A 20,202-nucleotide genomic window follows, 5' to 3' on the forward strand; every position below is an offset into this window, starting at 1 on the left:
AGCGGAAGGTCTCTTTACCTCCCACGCTTACCCTCAGAGTAAGACGAGTCTCACTTGCGCACGACTGGGTGATGTAGCTAAAGGGTCTGTATCTCCTCCTTCGAGTTCCACATGCCTCCCCTCCCACCAATTACTGGGCGCCAACAGACGGGTCCTTCCCCCTAAGCACGAATCGTCCGCTCATCGCTGTCCTCCAATCACAGCGGCCCGCCCTCAGGGACTACTTTGCAATCGGCGAAGAGCGCAGGGAGAAGGGCGTGAGTAGACCCTCTGAGCTCGGGAAGTGTAGTTCAACACTTGAAGGAAATGCGTTGGAGAGTGCGCCAGAATCCGGGAAATATAAACTACAGTTCCCAGAGGGCGCTGCGGTTGGGAGACGAGCATTTTCTTTCTAGCAGAGCTCGCCCTCCCCAAGTCAGTTCCGCAGTAAAGGTGACCTGGTTTCCTGACGCTCGTTTTGCAGGTGCTGAAATTGTTCGCGCACTTCTTAATCATGGTGAGTGTTGGCCCCTGGATCCTGCGTACCCCCAACCTTCGCGCCCGTGTGTGGGGTGTCTTGCACTGGAAGGACTTTTGGGGAGGGGGGCGGCTGTGCAAAGCGCTGCCTTTCGAGCCCTTTGGAAAGCCCCGACTCATCTTTTGGGGACTGTCGCAGTGACCCAGTAATTGGGAAGGGATTGGTTTCCACCTGGGGAGCTCTTACAAGGACTCTGGAGAAATTTGTCCTTGGAGAGGCTTGATCTCAGTCCTGCTGCGTGGCGTGGGTACAAAGTAAGCTGCGGGTTTTGTCCACGATAGAGGGTTTGATAAGGATGATAAGGTTTGGTATGAGAGGTGGGGGGTGTTGGGTCTTAACCTCTTTTTTTCTTGAGCCCTCACTGCTTTTAAGGGCCTTTGTCACAAAGCCCTTGAAAACAGAAGGCCCTCAGTTGTAAAGGTTGTGCTTACCAGGTACTCCAGATTACGATCGCCGTTTTCGAGAGACGTTTCCGCCATATCTAATTTCACAAAATGTTATTTAAAACCTGTTCATTGATCTCCTTTTGTAATGACAGGACGTGTTGCAGTGATGGCATCACTGGCCAAATAACTAGTGCAGAAATTCTTTGCTGGTCTGTAGGTTATGAATTCTAGAGCCACTACTTTTAATGTTACACAATGTAACCATCTTGTGAAGGTCTGGATACCTAGATCACCCTATCTTGTCTCTGCTGGAAGGGAGAAGGCGGCGGGGGGGGGGCGGTGAAGGAACTCTGACGTATGAATAATCTGCATGCTGTTTGAAGGTGACATTTGACATCAGACAAATTAATCCAGTACTTGTATTTATAGTTGAAGTTCTTCTTCCTCCGTTATCTCAAAATACTGGAATAGGTGGGGATTGTGGGGAAATATTCGAATGAACTGGAAATTTTCCAGAACCTGAAAAGACATATTTTTAAGGCAAGGGGATTACTGCTTCCTTTACCTTTATAAGGGACCAGTGGGGACAGCTACTAATTCTCAGTAAAAGTTAAACCTCAGTTTTCTACTTATAATTTTGTCATTTAAATGATGGTTTCAGTGAGCTCTGATTTAATCTTAGCAAGAATATGGAGGTAACAGAGAATGTGAGACTTTATAATTTTAGAACTGAATGGAACCTTTTAAATATAATTTTGATAAATCTCCCCCCACTTCAGATTTTAAAATTGAGTTTATTGAAACCCAAAGAGAATGATTTGCTCAAGGTCATACAACAGTTTGCTCCCAAGAGCCTTACAGCTCTTTCCATTGTAACATATTGTGCCATACAATTACCAAGTCATTTTGAAAATTTATTTTTAGTAGCTGAGGTTCTGGGGGAACATACAAATTCATACTGCAAATATAATTTAAAGTATTTTATCAGCATTTATATTAAAAGCTTTATTAAAAGCTTTATATTAATAGCTTTATTCCCTGCAATTCAGAATATTGGAATTCTAGAATTAGAAGGGAATTTGGAAATTATTTACTCTAATTTTAAAAGGTAGCCTGGTGAGGTTAAATGATTTTCCCAAGGTCACAGGGAGAATCCTGGGCCCCCATTCTTACGTTGTTTTGCTATGCAATAGATAAAGACAGGCCTCACCCCTGGAAGGTCACTTGGGCACTGGATAACAGAGATGTCCCTAAGAATGAACACTCCTGTTAGTTTACTGAAACTGACAGCCCTCTCAGGTGACTCAGAATCGCCTTGCCTCCTCAGGAGACCATGTGAACAATCACTGAATTTAAAAAGAGACATCTTTTGTAAGCTGTTCAAAGTATTTTTTTGTAAGAGAGGGGAATAGGGACAGTAAGGATTAACTGTATGAAGGAATTTGAATGATAGGTTTTTATATTACAGAAATAAATGTAAATTAGAAAGTAAAAAAGGAATAGCAGAAAGAACACTTATATTCAAGCTTTATAACTGAGACTTGAGCACATGCGCAAGGCAGTCTGAATTTGCAGGAAGGTCATTTGAGCCCTGCCAAGAGCAGAGACATTCCTTCTTTAGATCTTGGCAGACTGCCCAGATATCTAAGCAAAGAATAGTAACCTGTCTTCACACTGTAACATTGTGGAAAGTCAGCGGGAATCTCCCACCCTCCTGCTTTTGTACTGCAATGTTGCAAAGAGCAAAAAGAACAGAATAAGCACATCCTTTCCCATTTCATAAGCATTCAGACATTTACTAGGCTTCATACTAATCTTAGTAAGATAGAATTAACTATCCGTGAAAATAATTTTTCACAGACATAGAAGAAGGAAGCTGCTGAGATGGAATTAGCAGCTGTTCATTAGTTGGCCACAACCACTTCACTAAGGACTGTGATACTGGGAGCGTATTTTTTAGCAGCTAAAATTAATGCCTAAGATTGACTACATTGCTGTGTTCTAACCATCTACCTGTGAGCTTTACAGATAGTGACACTCGCTTTCCCCTTTATTTCTTATCCTGGCTTCCTTTACATTGAAGTGGTATATATTTATATTTTTCTTAACCCTTTTATTAACCCAACAGATACTTGTTGAACACTGCATGGGAGTACAAATTTGAGTCAAGGGCAGACTGCTCTCACAGCAAGGGGGTGGTGGTTCACAGTTCAGTGGAGAGTAACAGACGTGTCAGTAGAAAACCAAAGGGTATAAGAATCCTTAGAGGAAAATTTTATGGTGACAGAGACCTATAATTATAGTGTTTGCTACATACTGTTCTTAATGCTTTGTATGTTAACTCTCAATCCATACAACTACCTTATTTGTTAGGTAGCTGTTATCATTATCTCCGTTTTACTGTGAGGAAACTGAATACAGAGTTTAAGTAACTTGTCAAGAACATGCAGCTGATGAGTTGTAAAGTCCGCATTTGAACCCAGAACATTTGGCTCTAGAGGCTGTCTCTTTACTACACTCTGCCACCTCTCTAGCCCCCTGTTTTAGAAAATTGGGATATCCTCTTGTTTCCTCCATGTGGTTCACTAATGGATTCTCTGGCCTAAAATAGTACCAGGTACATAGTAGAGATTCAGTGTTGTAATGTTTAATAAATGAAGTGAGATAACAGTTCATCAGTTGATTTATAAAACTATATCATGAGAACTAGTGACATAATTTTGCTAACTATAGCTGGACTTATTGTGCTAAGTTTCCAACCCTCTGAATGCAAGTATGTATGAATGAAATATCTTAAACAGTTTTTTAAAGCACGTTAGGTTTGCTTCCAAACAATTCTTTTACATTTCCAAGTTTGGGGTAGTAATTTTACAAGATCCAGCTATTCCTTCATCAAGTATTTGAGCTTCAGCTACATTCCAGGCGTTGCTGTAGGCAGTTGGAACACGACAGTAAATAAAACAGACAGAGCCCCTGTCCTTCAGGAGCTTGCATTCTAAAGAGAAAGGGGGAATAATTTCTTCCTCTATTCCCTTTTTCTCACCTACTCCAAGGGAAGAGGGGAAAATGACCGAATTAAAAACTGCAAAGGACATATGATTAAAAAAATAACCATATACAGTAACTTTTAGCATTCTTTATAAACCTGAAGTCTGTTTGGAAACATAAGAATGTATTGTTATTAAAAAAAAAAAAAAGGTTTATTTGGGGAATTACCATATTTTGTCTTTTTAGGGGTATGAAGGCCTAAGGGAAAAGTTGAAGAAAATGGGGGAGAGACTAAGAAGGTCAGGGAGTCACTCTCCAGGGTTTTCTCCTTTTTTTGCGGTCATACCCTGGTCACATCTGTGAGGAAGAAATGCATACACAGTCTGCTACATACAGAGTCATCTCTACAGCAGTTGACACTTCTTTCCTGAGATTTTTTTTCCTTTGATTTTTCTGGGTGTCAAGTTGCTAAACGCTACTGACCTTCAGAGGGTAGGGTTGGAAGGTCATAGGACATAGTCTCCTTCCATCCCAAAGGCATGACTCACCTAGAAGAGGGAATTCTAAATATAAAGAAATCAAAGGCTTCTGTCCCCATTCATTTCAGTGGACCACTTCTCTCATGCAGGTAACCATAGAGGTGACTCAGGGGGAGTCCCTTTACACAGTATTGTCAAGGAAAGGAACAGTTCACCTCGATCAAATTTGTATATGTATCCGTTAAGTTTCCAAACATTTTTGTTCAGCTCTTTTTAATAGAAATATTTCTATCTTTTTAATTCTCTGAGCTTCTTTTTTTTAGTGACTCAGGATCGTCACTTTGAATATTGGTTATTACTTTTGTCCATATGTCTGTATTTTGTCCAGGGTCTGTTGAGGTCTGTAAGGCAACTTCTATTATAACTGTTATGCTCTTTGTACTTCTCCCTCCTCTCTTTTAAAATTATTTTTCCCTTGGAATCAAGTTGTCAACTGTCACTATATTTTGATGTAGTTATTGAATAGTAAAATTTTTTATAATCCAGTATTCTCTTTCTCCTTAAATAAAAAATAAAGGCTTATTTTTCCTCCTTCAAGTAGTCAAGTTGAATTATGATTAATAGTTTTATTAAAACTTTCTGACTCATTGTAAGTGGAAAATTTTAACCACTGTCACTCCTCTTCCCGGTGTGAAGTATTCTATTCTAGCAGATGGGGAGTGGGGGGATTTGCATAAGAGGATTTATAAGGTTCTAGTGGCTGCCAGGGTTTGTATCACCATATAAGGCACATCAACATTGTTAGGCCTATTTCAGTGGCAAAACAGCCTTAAAGAGATGGATAAGATTTTGTAAGTAAATCCAGGATAACAGTGAGATAAGTAACACCACATAAATATCCAGCCAAAGGACACATGTTCCAGAAGTTGCTCAGCTGATTTGTGCATGCTATATTTACTGAGACAAGTCTGGAATAAGTTTGTCTTCTAAGCCAAATGTGAAGAGACTTTAAAATTTTACATTAACTTTTGAAGTACGTGGTTGTCTCATTATAGAGAAAATCCTGAATGTCTTTAGGGTAAAATAGCATTTTTAAATAAGATGTTAATCAATGGGACTCTTTCATTACAGTCTGAACCAATCCGTGTGCTTGTGACTGGAGCAGCTGGTCAAATTGCATATTCACTGCTGTACAGTATTGGAAATGGATCTGTCTTTGGTAAAGACCAGGTAGGGAAACTATCCGTGTACCTCAAGTCAAAATAAGAATATTGTCAATAAACCCTGTATTTAGTTTCAAAGAAATATTTTAATGATAAAGGGATGGGTTATCCTAATAAATGTACTGGGCACGTTGCTATAAATGTAAGCTGGTATCTTACTTATATGTATCCCCCCAGCCATTGAAAATGCTTTGCACATCAACTCTTCCGCATACTTCATTTAGCTGACTTGGTACAGCCAGCAGGTATCAGTCAGTGGAAGGTTTTCACTAGTAACAGTAACTATTAGGGAGAGTCATGTGGGAGAGAAAGTTGCTGAATTAGTACTTCCTTGTTGATAAATGGTCTGTAGACCCAAAATAATCGGACAGGCAGATCTGCTTTCCAGTTTAAAGAGGCACCGCCTATTCTTATTCCCCTATTCCACTAAAATCCTTTTTAAAGTATTCATTTATTCCTTCTCTTCCCACATAGATATCAAGTTCTTCCTTCGTGCCAGATAATATTTAGCTTTCCATGAACTAAAATTAGATACATAGCTGCGAACAATAAGAGTAAACTATGGCTGGGGCGCCGGGGTGGCGCAGTTTGTTGAGCATCTGACTCTTGGTTTCGCTCAGGTCATGATCTCAGGGTCATGAGATCAAGCCCCACGTCGGGCTCTGCACTCAGGAATCTGCTTGAGATTCTCTCCCTCTCCCTTCTTCTGGCCCTCCCCCTCTACGTGGGCACCCACCCATGTGCGCTCTTTCTCTCTCAAATAAATAAATCGTAAAAGAAAAAAAAAGGAGTAAGCTATGGCATATCACTTGAGTTTGATATTTTTTCCATGTATACTCCTTTAAAATTCAGTAATGGTGATTCCTTTTACTTTGTTAGCAAACTTTCGCTGGCTTTATACCATTCCTTTTTCTGAAAGTGGCATGATGTTAGATACCTGACCTCCTAAAATAATTATAACTAATTAATGGGAATTATACACATACATACACCAAATAAGCAAAAACTTTACAAGAGGACTTTTCTGTGACTAAATGACAAAACCTACACTGACAGATGCTGTCCTTGCTATTTATTTGGCAGCCAATAATTCTTGTGCTGCTGGATATCACTCCCATGATGGGTGTCTTAGATGGTGTCCTAATGGAACTGCAAGACTGTGCCCTTCCCCTCCTGAAAGGTGAGTTGGGGAGGGCGGTGGAGGATAAAAGAATTTTATAGTATTCTATGTCTTTCAGAAAATAAGTTTAGATTTTTAACTAGCCTTCAGTTAGAAACTATTTCATAAAAGTATTTTTTGTTGTTGTTTTTTGAACTACAACTATTTGGTAAGATGTGTACCAAGAATAAATAAGGGTTAAAGCAAGAAGTAACCAATGTCAGTTAAAAGACTATGCTTATTGGGGCGTCTGGGTGGCACAGCGGTTAAGTGTCTGCCTTCGGCTCAGGGCGTGATCCTGGCGCTATGGGCTCGAGCCCCACATCAGGCTCCTCCACTATGAGCCTGCTTCTTCCTCTCCCACTCCGCCTGCTTGTGTTCCCTCTCTCGCTGGCTGTCTCTATCCTGTCGAATAAATAAAATCTTTAAAAAAAAAAAAAGACTATGCTTTTTTTCCCAACATGCTTATACATAATTTTCCTTACTAATTAAGCATAATATTGCACAGGGGTTATACACCTGAGATTGCCTACATTGTGTTGTTATTTAAAATCTATTTAAAAAGTAATAGTAGCGCCTAAATTATGTAGTTCTAAATGATGTCTTCCAGAGCCACGTGTTGCCCTGAGGCTGGAAATTGTTTGGTCCCTCACATGTAGTCCTAACCCACAGCCGGTTATCAGATTGAGATACAGCATAAATTGTCCTAATCATATGCTGCATAGTTTGAAAAAAGCCCGTGAGAGTTCTGCTAAGAGCCTTTAAGAATCATTGAACTATTACACAAATGTAAGACAGAAGTCTTAAATTTGATTGACGGTTTCGTTAAAATGTTAGGTCAACTTGTGAACTAATTTGAATATTTTTCTTTAGGTATACCTTCATTATGATTGTTTTCTTTTAGTAACAATTAATTAATAATACTCTCCTAAGTTTGCACAGAGTAAAATACATACACGCCCAACACAAACCATGCTCAGAGGGGCGCCTGGGTGACGCCGTGGGTTAAGTGTCCACCTCTTCTTGGTTTCGACTTGGGTCATGGTCTCAAGATCTCCATCAGGTTCCGCGCTCAGCAGGGAGTCTACTTGAGATACTCTCTCCCTCTTCCTCTGTCCTCTCCACATGTGTGGGTGTTTGTGTGTGTGTGTGCACATGCACACACTCGCTTTCTCTCTCTCTCCCTCCCTTTCTCTCTCTCTAAGATAATAGATCAATAAATCTTAAACGAAAGAAAGAAAAAAACATGCTCAGAATTCATATGTCCATTCAATAAACATTTACTAGAAGGGGTGCTCTGTTGTCTGAAATCATTTGGTTGCATAGTTATATAAGAAAGTGTATTGTCCTGCCAAGCTGTTCTGCTGGCTCCCTTTCCTCACCCTCTCTTTCTTTCTTTTTTTAAACTGAGGTATAGATGACACACAACTTACCCTCTCTCTCCAAATCAGCTTCATTGCATTGTCACATTTTTATTCCTTTCTCTGCTGAGTTATTCTCCTCTCTCGAGTGGGTCCAGGTTACCGTATGACAGGGAGGGAAGATTCTGCAAATAAGGATGCATGGCTGGGAAGAAGATTCCCCTCACCACCTGGTGTTTCTTTGTATACCCATTGGGGGCTCTACAGCAGCCTTACTGTGACACAAGTTGACTCCCCTAAAAATTTACCAATGACAGTGCTGAATCCTGATTGTCGCAGTCCATTTGCACTACTATAACAAAAATACCATAGACTGAATGGCTTATAAACCACAAAAATTTAATTCTCATAGTTCTGGAAGTTGGGAAATCCAAGGTTAAGGTACCAGCATGGTCACATTCTGGTGAGAGGCCATTTCCTGGTTCTGTCTTCTTCCTATGTCCTCAAGGTGGAAGGGGTGAAGAAGCTCTCCGAGACCTCTTTATAAGGGCATTAATCCCATTTATGAGGGCTCTGCCCTTATAACCTAATCATCTTCCACAGGCCCTACCTTTAATACCATCACATTGGGGATTGGGTTTCAACATGAATTTTGTAAGGGACAGAAACATTCAGTCTGTAGCACTGGTCATGGCCTTTTTAATACTGTTAATAAAGGAGAGTAATGATATATGTTCTTTAATCAAAGAGTAGGTGGTATATGTTTGTTGGACAGGCACAGCAGAATAGTGGTTGGTCTCTGGACCAGGCTGGGCTGGAATTACAGGTTCACTGCTTTTTGATGGCCAATTAATCTCCTTAAACTTGTTTGTCTTCATGCATAAAATATTAAGATTATATTTGATACAAGAAAATTCGTAGTGTTATTCCTGGCATGAAACTCCTCAATAAACATTATTTTGAATCTGTGATTGGTATCTTAGACCTTAAAGTAATTACAACTTAAAGGTTAGGTAAATTAGTTTCTCTTTCATGTTATCTGTGGTAATTGGTGTGAATAACAAATGTTGCACAGAGTTGAAAGTTATCATATTGTACTTTGCATCATATCTGATCATAAAACAAAAAGCTGTAGAGCTTTCGAACTTGAAATAATTACTGAAATAGGAAAAGTAAAATAAATGTAATTTACATTTCTGCTAATATCGTTTGTTGATTATATAATTTTTCCTTTCTTAGGCCCCTAAAACTTCTTTATCATTGTGATGTGTAAAAGTAGACATTTGCTACAAAGTGAAAGAATTACTGGGTAGATTCAATGTGAAAAAGAAAACCTTGACTTTGGTGTTTCAGTAGCTCTGCATATTTATTGCCGTGTTCACAGATGTCATCGCAACAGATAAAGAGGACGTAGCCTTCAAAGACCTGGATGTGGCCATTCTTGTGGGCTCCATGCCAAGAAGGGATGGCATGGAGAGGAAAGATTTACTGAAAGCAAATGTGAAAATCTTCAAATGCCAGGGTGCAGCCTTGGAGAAGTATGCCAAGAAGTCAGTTAAGGTGACCAATACAGTATTTTATGGGGTTTTCATTATCAGCATTTGAAACTTCTTCTTTTAGCATTTAAGTAAAGACAAAATTATTTGCCTTTTTCCCCCCAGTTTTGTGCAGTGGTCAGTAAGTACAGATAGAGTTTTGCTTGATAAGCTCTCCTTTTCTGAGTTTTTTTTCTTATAACGTAGAAATCTTTATTTAGAGGTGCTCAAAAATATCTTGCCCATTACTGTGATATGGAAGTTTAATATTAATTTACAGACCTATCGAAAAGGCACAGAACCTACTGGTACCTTTACCTGCATGGGAATATTTGTTCAGACATTTGGGTTTGTGTGTGTGATAGTAGAGAGAGATGGATGTAAGCTGCGTTCTCAGCAGTGAGAGATGCTGGCTTCTGAAATGCTCAGATTTTCTCAATCCAGAGAAATTTTGATACGCTTGTCTCTAGAGAAGTTGGGTTGGTGTAACTTCCTCATCTGTCTCTTTGTGTGCAAGCTATTTACTTGGGTTGGTGTAACTTCCTCATCTGTCTCTTTGTGTGCAAGCTATTTACTTTAGTTTCTAAATTTGCCTTAATATTACAAATAGACCTCCTTTTACCAAATAAGTAAGCAAAAAGGCTTGCCCGTTAGAGGTTTTACTGATTTTGATAGACTTGTTCTTCCCAATCCTGACTTTAAACCAAGGTAAAAGAAAATGTTTAAGATTTTAAAGTTGCCAGTTAGAATGTTCTATTATCATATTTTATACATGTCTGAATTTTTGCTTTCTGTAGAATTCATTTTAAATAGCTTAGCTTTATTTTCTGTAATCGTTAACAGAAAATAGTAGAAATGAGTAGAAATCCATGGGTCTCTTAATTTAAAAAAATGACAGTGTTGCTTGTACTGCGCCAGGCTGCTTGAACTTGTGCTGCTTGCACTATAATCACTCCTCAGCCAAGTGTCCTTTTTGGGAAAATATATACTGACACTGGAGTACTTAGGGGCATTGGAGTATCGTATCTTCAGCTTGCTCTCAAATGGGCCAAAAAGAAAGACTAAGGGTATAGTGTGTGTGTAGAGAGAGGAAGAGAAATGAAAAAAATGAGGGAATCTGGGTAAAGACGATGTGGAAGGTAGTCTTTGTAATATGCTTGCAGCTTTTCAGTAAGTTTGACATTTTTTCCCAGTAAGTTTATAGTTTTATTAAAGAATTTAAAACTTAAAAGATAAAGTACATGTGTACATTTTCCTGTACTGTATTATAATGCAGTGTGTCCTGTACCTCCTCAATTAAAAAAAATTTTTTTTTAAGTAGCCTGAAGTGCTTTCTGCTAAGGATTGATTCAGCGGGTGTGGAGTGGGTAGGACCTGGTAATCTGTATTTTAGCAAATCCCAGTTAATTCTTAGGATTAGGCAAGATTAAAAAACTCTTTTAATTAATAAAGATAAGTCATTGTCCTAAAGGAATCTGCTCAAGTAGAATTTCTTTCTTGGACTACTTTTTTAAGAAGGAAAATTTTATGAATGAATTGCTCTCTCAGACAGAGCCTTAGGGTGTGTGTGTGTGTGTGTGTGTGTGTGTGTGTGTGTGTGTGTTAAATAGATAAATGCTCTGTTTTGGCACAAAACAAAATAGACATGTACCTTCGGTCTTGGACGCTGCCACCTGGAAAGCAACTTGTACACGTGTTGGTAGCTTTATTAAAGACATATTTTCAGTAATCACAAGAGACACTAACAATGGGGTGGAAATACTATAGAAACTACAGTGGTAACCATACATACTTAGCTCATACAAACTTGATACAGAGGCTACATGTTACACATTTATCAGTCATTTTCTAAGATAGTTTGGTTCATCAGTGCATGGTGTGTAACTTCGCTGTGCCTCCCGTATATCCTAGGTTATCGTGGTGGGAAATCCAGCCAATACCAACTGCCTGACTGCCGCCAAGTCGGCACCGTCCATTCCCAAGGAGAACTTCAGTTGCTTGACTCGTCTGGATCACAACCGAGCTAAAGCTCAGGTAGAAAAATACCTTTTAAAATCTTGAATGTTCAACTTTAAAACCTTTTTCTCTTACTTTTGAAGTAGCTGAATCTTATTTTTTTGTTTTTGTCTAGTAGAAAGCTATTGTAATTTGTTAGGGAGTCTTTACATCTAGTCTCTTGACTAGACTCCTAAACTCGTACTTAATTTTCTCAACTATGGTTCATTTGCTAACTATGCCAAAATACTGTTCCTAATGTCCTTTTACCGCAGGGGTTATAAAACCAGTCATTAGGGGTGCATGTGTGGCTCAGTCATTTAAGTGTCCAACTCTTGATTTTAGCTCAGGTCTTGATTTCAGGGTAGGGAGTTTAAGCCCTGCCTTGGGCTCCATGCCGCACGTAGAGCCTACTTAAAAAATCAGTTATTAGTATAATTAACAGGGCAATACATGGTATTTTTTTTGCCCGATATGTAGAACATTATAAAAAGAAAGATTTGAGCTTTTTGTGTTTTGTGTGGTTCTGCTTCCTTTTTCCCTATAGCTAAGCCATCAGATTCAGATTTTTTAATGTTTAATTTTATATTTAATTTTATTTTTTATCTTTTTAATATTCTACATGTTTCCATAAAACTTCCTACTTTTCACTACTTAGCAACTAAATATTAATTGTTCTCGAGTTTCCTTATCCCTTGGAGTTTTAGATACATGTGCTGAAGGGTCAGTGACCAGGGTATTAACAGTAGCTTTTTGAAAACTGAGATGCCACCGCCAATCATCTGTGCTGGTTTCTAGGTTTTCTTGGGTCTAGATGATCCTGATGCCCTTCAAAGCCGTGACAGAGTTCTGGGTTCTTGGACATAACCTCTTTCCTTTTCCCTAGCACCTTTCTGGCCATACGTCCTCATCCACAGGTCATCGCTGTTAGATAGGTCTATGAATTTAGTCCTTTTTCTTCTAAAGAAGACAACTTTGTTTAGTTTCAAGAAAACATTTTATCAAAAGATGGTGTGCGGCGCCTGGGTGGCTCAGATGGGTGGGCGGCTGCCTTCGTCTCGGGGCCTGATCTCCGGGTCCTGGGATCGAGCCCCACATCGGGCTCCTGGCTGGTTTGGCGGAGAGCCTGCTTCTCTCTCTACCTCTACCTCTCCCCCTGCTTGTGTACTCTCTCTCTCTCTCTCAAATGAATAAATAAAATCTTTAAAAAAAGAAAAAGAAAGAAAGAAACATAGAAAGAAACCTAGAAAGAAAAAGAAAAAAAGATGGTCTGAGGTCCAAGTTGAAAAACCACTGCTTTAAACTGAGAATTGATCATCTTTCAGCTTTAGAGTACCCAGTAACGGAGAAAAGAACTGACATTTGTTAAGCTTCCACCCTAAGCTGAATGCTCTATGTGTAACTTACCATTTAATTCTTCTAATAACCATATGAGATATGTTGTTATCTTTGTTTTACACACAAGAAACCTGAAGCCCAGAAAGTTCTGGGATCACAGTCACACAGCTAGTAAATGATGGAGCCAGCTATATTTGTCTGACTCCCAAACTCTTAGATGTGTTCTTACATAATGAGATTATGTGACCTAAGTCCACTTACTAGCTCTGTGACCTTGAGGAAGTATATTCAAGGTATAAAATGGGGTAATAATTCTATCTACCTCAAAGGGAGGTTATGTGGATTAAATGAGATAAGATCTGTGTTAAGCTCTTTCATGGTATCTGTCACATAGTAAAACTCAATAGATTGGCTGCTCTTAGTAGTAATGATTTTTATTAGTAGTGTTATTATTAAGAGGGATATAACTAAGAGTTGAGAAGAGCCACACCTCATATCTCCTTGAATAGACCATTAATTTAGAAGGTCATTGGATAACAAGCTTAAATTGCAAATATTTCCTGAGGGGCTTTAGGCTGTGAACTGGGTCTTTTTCCTTATTTTTTTTAGCTAGAGTCTAGTGGGTGGAAGGAATGGGAGTCAGTTTGAATGAGTGGAAGCAGGAGATCTGGGTACTACAAAACAATTAAGAAGGAAGAGATGGTTTTAGATGTTACATTTGTAGGTTCTAGATGTCCAGATGGTAACTTTCCCTGCAACAGGGAAAAAGAGGTAATATGACACCACTGACAAGCTTGGTTTTTGTTGTTTCAGCTGAGGCCTTGGGGGAGGCAGGCACTGGAAAATTCTGCTTCCAGAGGTACTCCTAAGTGACACTTTGTCCCAGTGCCTGAAACAGTTTTCCCTGTAGGGGCAAAAGTCTGAGTGAGGAAAGAGAGAAGAAGCAGTCTTGTTAGACTTTAACTTTGGCACATGTTCCAGTATGTCAGTCTGGCATAGTGAGAGCCTTTGGGAGGTTTTTGAAAAAGCAGTTTCTTCCTCCTGTAAAGTTGTTCATCCAGTGAGAAAAATAACAAACTCAAAGACTAATTTCTTACATGAATATTGCTCATCTTACATAATTCATTTTGGGAATCAGAAGACCTAGCTACCTAGTGACTGTTGATCACCTGCAGAATTCCCCTTTGTATTTGCAAACCAGAGCTGCGTATGAATGCTGACAGGGTAGTTTGACAATAAAACCAGTTAGCTCCTATTGGGGGTGGAGGGGAGGAATTACTGCGGCTGGAGAATTAGTCCAAAACTGTTTAACAGATCTGCATGGTAGACATGAAAGGTCTAAGGGAGCAAGGAAGTGGAATCCTGGATACATGTTAATTTATACTAGCTCTGATATGAATGAAATTCAGAAACTATATCTGCAAAGTATTGGCCTTTGCTGTCCAGACAGAAGTGGATTAGCTCAAGTAAACAAAAAAACAAGAGGAAGTAGGCAGCAGGACAAAGGAAGTAAGGAGCTTCCTGTAGGGAGGAGAAGCCCTGAGGCAGTTTGTCTTCACTCTTCAGCAAAATTACAGGTTCTAAGTTCTTGGTAATAGACATCTCGTGTTACTTGCCTCAGGTAAATGTTCCTTTTTCTCTATGATACCAGCTAAATATAAGTAAGGGCAGTTCTTCCCAAGTCCTTGAAGGTCATGGCACACACTGAAAATGGTAGTCATTGCACAGCACACTGCTGTGCCTCAACCACTAAGCAGATCAGTAGCTGGATTCTCTAGAAACCAACTATCCAACTAATTTGTGAGGACTGATTGATACTTAAATAGCCCCAATACTTGCAGAACTCTAGATGAAGCAGGGTTTAGCTGAGAAGTGATTTTAAATGTCAAAACAGAATTTTAAGTGAATTTTTAAGTCATTTATTCTAGGATTTAAGAAACAAGTCTCAACTTATTTTAAGGGTGATAGGGAAAGTAAACACAATTTGATTCTTACCTGACTGAATAAAGTATATAAAGGTGACTCAAGTCACTGCAAACATTTTAGGTATTGGCCTTTTTTCATCAGTACCCTTTTTGTTTGGTTGCTTGCTGTTTTGTTTTTTACTTTTCATTTTGGAGTAATTATAGACCCAGAAGAAGTTAAAAAATAGTACAGAGAATCCCGCATCCCCGTCACTCACTTCTCCCAGTGGTAACATCTTCCTTCACGATAGAGCATTTTTAAAACGAGGAAACTGACTAAACTCATTCAGATTTCTGCAGTTTTTACGTTCATTTTTTTGGTATGTCTTTAATCATATATGTAGATTACTGTAATCACTGCAGTGAAGATACAGAACTGTTTCAACACCCAGAAGAGAACCTCCTCATGCTGCCTCATTATAGTTACACACTCCCTCTCCGTTCCTAAGCTCTGACAACCATTTCTCTGTTCTTCATCTCAATTAATTCTGTCATTTTGAGAATGTCACAAAAATAGAATCCTGTAGTAAGTGACGTTTTGAGACTGGCTTTTTTCATGCAAAAGCAGTGAACTCTGGCACAACTATTTTTTTCTCCCATTCTTACTATTAAAGAAGGAAAAATCATCCACAATGATACCCTAACACATCAGCTCATAAAATCATAAAAATTTTTTTCCAAAACATTCCCTTCTGGTTCATCACAATTCTGCTATCTAATTAAGAACAAATTATGCATACAACTAACCATAATTTTTTTTTTTTGCACATTACCTTATCAGGTGAAAAAGTAAGTGAGCTTATTTTGTTTATTTAAATCTTTCAAAGCATAACTTTCTAATCCTTTCTGTGGCTAGTATACTACATAATATAATTGATAGTCATGTGACTGCAAGGCTTACCGGATCTTAAAGTGGTTTTTTTGTTTGTTTGTTTTTTACATTTTTAAAATTTATTTTTAAGTAATCTCTACACCCATCATGGGGCTCGAACTCACGACCCCAAGATCAAGAGTCACATGCTCCCCCAACTGAGCCAGCCAGGTGCCCTGTAAAGTGCTTTTTGGACCTATAGCTAGAAATTGTTACATTTGGTATCATTTTAGTATTGTATTTAAGCTCTTTCCTTTGGTTTCCTAATCTGTAAATTGAAGACAATCATACTTTTGGTAATCTGAGTCCCTTCCAACTCCAAAATTTCATATTTAGGATTATTTGAAAATCAACTAATTTATGTATGTGGTATATAATAAAAATTTCACCTAAATATCAGAAATTCCTGTATTCTAACCTGATTGTCAGAAGTGCTGAGGAGACATCTCCAAGTAAGTATTAACAACAAAACAAAGGTCATACTTATATATTCTTAACCTCTTGCTTGGTGTTTTATGTTGGTGTTTTGTGTTTGATAAACCCCCTATACTGATAAGTTAATCATAAACTGTAGGATGCTCTCTACTCTTAAATATTCTACCCTATAATGTTTCGGGTTCACATCTTGTTTACATTGTTAAGCTTTCGGAAATTACCAAGCAATATTTTTTCTTTTAACAAATCGATATAACTTTTGTGTGTTCTCTTGAAATTTCAGAGGCCTTAAGGATGTTTGTCAGGCACAATTTGAAATAAAAAGTGTTGGTCCAAGTAAGATATTTGTTTTCTATTTAACTAGATTGCTCTTAAACTTGGTGTGACTTCTGATGATGTAAAGAATGTCATCATTTGGGGAAACCATTCCTCAACTCAGTATCCAGATGTCAGCCATGCCAAGGTGAAACTGCAAGGAAAGGAAGTTGGTGTTTATGATGCTCTGAAAGATGACAGCTGGCTCAAGGGAGAATTCATCACAGTAAGAAAAATCTCTCTTAACAACCAAGTGTAAAGAACTCTTGAGAGAGACACCACATTGCTGACCCAGCTGTCTCTCCAAGACAGTCTTCAAATGTCTCTCCATTTGGTGGTGTGGTTCTCAAGGAGAGCAGGCCTTTCATGGTTGCTCTGATGACTACATACAGAGCCAGTCATGATCCAGTCTGATCTGATCTGCTGTGTGGCAGACAAGATTGATGGCTAAAGTGGGAAAAAACTAGAGTTCTCTCTAGTCATCCAGTTAATCTTTATAAAGAGATCCATTTCTTTATGTGGCGTATAGTAAACTTTCTATGTGGATTTATAGTTTTCTTTTTTCAAAAAGACTGGTGCTTATAACTGAAATAGGTTGGTAAGGCCCACACTGGGTAGTTGTATGATTTTGGAGGGGAAGACATTAAACTGTGATTGCGGTCTTTCACCCCAGGATTAGTTTGGAAGTGATGAAAATTCTCTCATGATCAAGTAATGCTGTCTCTGCCTGTCCCCAACCAGACCGTGCAGCAGCGTGGTGCTGCTGTCATCAAGGCTCGAAAGCTGTCCAGCGCGATGTCTGCTGCAAAAGCCATCTGTGACCACGTCAGAGACATCTGGTTTGGAACCCCAGAGGTGAGGACTCCGTGATTTGCACAGGCCGCTCCTTGATTTTTGTCCTCTGATGTTGTGATGTGAAAAGAACATAACCTTGCAGGCAGGCAGGTTAGGTTTATAGCCCAGATCAGCTGCCTACGAGCTGAACAATCTTGGGAAAGTTACTTAACCTTTGGTTATCTATGGTATTTACGTCACAGGGTTGTTAAGGGTTAGATGAGAAACCCTGGAAAACACCTAGCACACCTGATGGACGTGACTTTTTTCCATAAAACTTATATTGGGCCATAGCTCCCTTATTTATAAAATGAGGATTATGTTTCTCTGGCCTACTTCACACGGATTGGAAGAGTGGAATGAGATAATACCCATGAAAGTTATCCTGTCATGGAAGTGCCTGGTGATGCGTCCTTTAAAAGTATTGAAGCTACGCACATAGTAAGAAAGCATCACCCGGTTTACTTTTGTTAATTCATGTGTCAATTGGTTGCATAAACTAAACCCTAAGCACCATGAGAATGTAAAACGTTGATTATTATTTTCAGGGAGAATTTGTGTCCATGGGCATTATCTCTGATGGCAATTCCTATGGTGTTCCTGATGATTTGCTGTACTCATTCCCTGTTACAATCAAGGTAAAGTATTTTGGGGATTATTTCCCTTGTTCCTTTACTAAATTGGACATTTTCCTAGATTCAAGGAGTTTTAAATTCAAGTACTGAACTTTTATCAAAATTGTCTGTTAGATAAGATCTGGATTTTGATTTGCTTCTTTAGAATCAGACTTTAAAAACAGATACTTCTATAGCTTTAAGTTCAGTCTAAATTGGTGCTTGCTAGAAGATCAGTTCTAGTTTAATTGTAAATCTTTATTTGTAATTACTTACAAACAGAATAAGACCTGGAAGATTGTTGAAGGTCTCACTATTAATGATTTCTCACGTGAGAAGATGGATCTAACTGCCAAGGAACTGGCAGAAGAAAAAGAAACTGCTTTTGAATTTCTCTCTTCTGCCTGACAAGACAATCATTTTGATGTTACTAAAAGCTCCAAAGCTGAAGAATCTAAATGTCGTCTTTGATTCCAGTACCAAATAACAATAATGCTATACTTAAATTACTTGTGAAAAACAACACATTTGAAAGATTGTGTGCTTCTTGGTATAAATTTGTGACAGTTTATCATCATGCTGTTAGTGCTGCATTCTAAATAAAATATATATTCAAATGAAGATGACTCAGACTCTAATTTCCAGCTAACATTTCATTTCTATTCAGAAAACAAACTTGCATGTTTCCCACCTTGGGGCTGTGATTTTTTTTTAAAACCAGAGAAAGGTAGTAAAGACAGAAAATGTTACAAAGTAAAGCATAATTCTCCTCTATTTAATCTTTTTTTTTTTTTAAAGAGGGGGAGGGAGGAGGGGCAGAAGGAAAGGGAGAGAATCTAAAGAAGCAGGCTCCACGCCCAGTGCAGAGCCCATCACAGGGCTTGATCTCACAACCCTGAGATCATGACCTCAGCCCAAATCAAGAGTCAGGGGCTTAACTGACTGAGCCACCCAGGAGCCCCTCCCTTCTATTTAAATAGGGTAGGAAAATCTATCTTGTGATATTGAATCAATCTACTGCAGAATAGATTTTTAAACATTACCTACATTAGGCTATTAAATACTTAACGTTTTTTAAATCTTGAAGGTTAGTTCATGCTCTGTGGACAATGTGATTTTAACATTATCTGTTAAATAGGTTGTAGAAATACTGCTAACAATTTAATGCCATTTGATGAAATTACAACAGTCACTTTTCCTGATGGAAGGAAAAGTTAATAAATCTTCCCTTGTTGTATTACCCTATAGCAGATAAGGAATAATTTACATTTCATAACTGGTAAATGCCACAGAAATGTATGCTAGTGGGAATGTTCTCAATCTAAGCTTATTACTAGAAACAGTGTTGTTCAAAAAAATTAGTATTTTTTTCCCAAAATTCGTAAGGACAGGAGACCTCTATCTTTTCATTCTTGTACTTACTTCATTGTACATAGTAGACACTCAATATCCTAAATCTCTCAGGGCCTAATCTAGTGCTCTTCACGGGTACTCAAATACTTAGTTGGATTTGTAACATAAAAATACCAATATCATTTCATATTTCAGTTGTAGAAAATAGAGAAGCGAGTGAGTGAAAAGTTTTAGAACTGTTAATCGGATTCATAGAAATAAAATTTCATGTGAATCCATTTTTTAAATTTTATATAAAGGAAGCATAAATGTGTACCATTTATTAAATTATTCTCTCTCAGTTCCAGACACACCCTTCTATACTTGCTTATGGCACTGGGTCTGGTACTCTGCAAACATTTCTTTACCAGCTGCTCCTTGAGTTAAAAACCTGCCAAGAAAGGGTACTAGAGGGAGACCAGCAGGCTGAGGAGGAAGAAGGAACATAGTCTTGCTTCTCCCTGTTGGTTTCTCTTATCATTACCTTCACTCCACTTGATAAATAAGCCAGAAAAGAAGAAAACAAGCAAGTCAAACTTGTCTTTAAAAGAGCAATTAATTGGAAGCACGAAGGCAAAATAAATTAACGTACATTTTTTAAATGTCATATGAAGATAGAACATATAAAAGTTACAAGAGCTAGAACACAGAACTGGAAGACATACAAACAAAATTAACTCAATAATGTGTCCACCTCTATTTTGTCATCCATTTTTGTAAACTGGCCTATTTGATTCTGTGAATTAAATTTCAACAACTCCCTAAAATCAGGGGTCACATCAATGAAACAGTAATA

General features: G+C 38.4%; 2 protein-coding genes across 9 annotated transcripts in view; one reads left to right on the forward strand and one right to left on the reverse strand.

Annotated features, from left to right (window-relative positions):
* The window catches only part of WDPCP (WD repeat containing planar cell polarity effector), a 489,024-nt gene that overhangs the window by 440,660 nt on the left and 28,162 nt on the right, over positions 1–20,202 (reverse strand). For 2 of the 8 annotated variants that reach the window (XM_048222487.2, XM_057309430.1), the window contains exon 1: positions 32–128. The exons of 5 other annotated variants lie outside the window; for them this stretch is intronic. The gene's annotated coding sequence lies outside the window, so the exon portion shown is untranslated. Of the gene's footprint in view, positions 1–31; positions 130–20,202 lie in introns of those variants that run through there. One more of the 8 variants, XM_057309428.1, reaches the window with a different exon arrangement.
* MDH1 (malate dehydrogenase 1) lies at positions 13–18,635 on the forward strand. The gene is made up of 9 exons (XM_026484860.4): positions 13–496; positions 5,502–5,600; positions 6,677–6,773; positions 9,498–9,673; positions 11,560–11,682; positions 16,616–16,792; positions 17,308–17,421; positions 17,949–18,038; positions 18,297–18,635. Exons 1-9 carry the CDS (start codon positions 494–496, stop codon positions 18,420–18,422), a joined length of 1,005 nt encoding a protein of 334 aa, XP_026340645.1. The 5' UTR covers positions 13–493; the 3' UTR covers positions 18,423–18,635.

The sequence above is a fragment of the Ursus arctos genome, unplaced genomic scaffold, assembly GCF_023065955.2.
Source record: "Ursus arctos isolate Adak ecotype North America unplaced genomic scaffold, UrsArc2.0 scaffold_8, whole genome shotgun sequence".
Lineage (NCBI taxonomy): Eukaryota > Metazoa > Chordata > Mammalia > Carnivora > Ursidae > Ursus > Ursus arctos.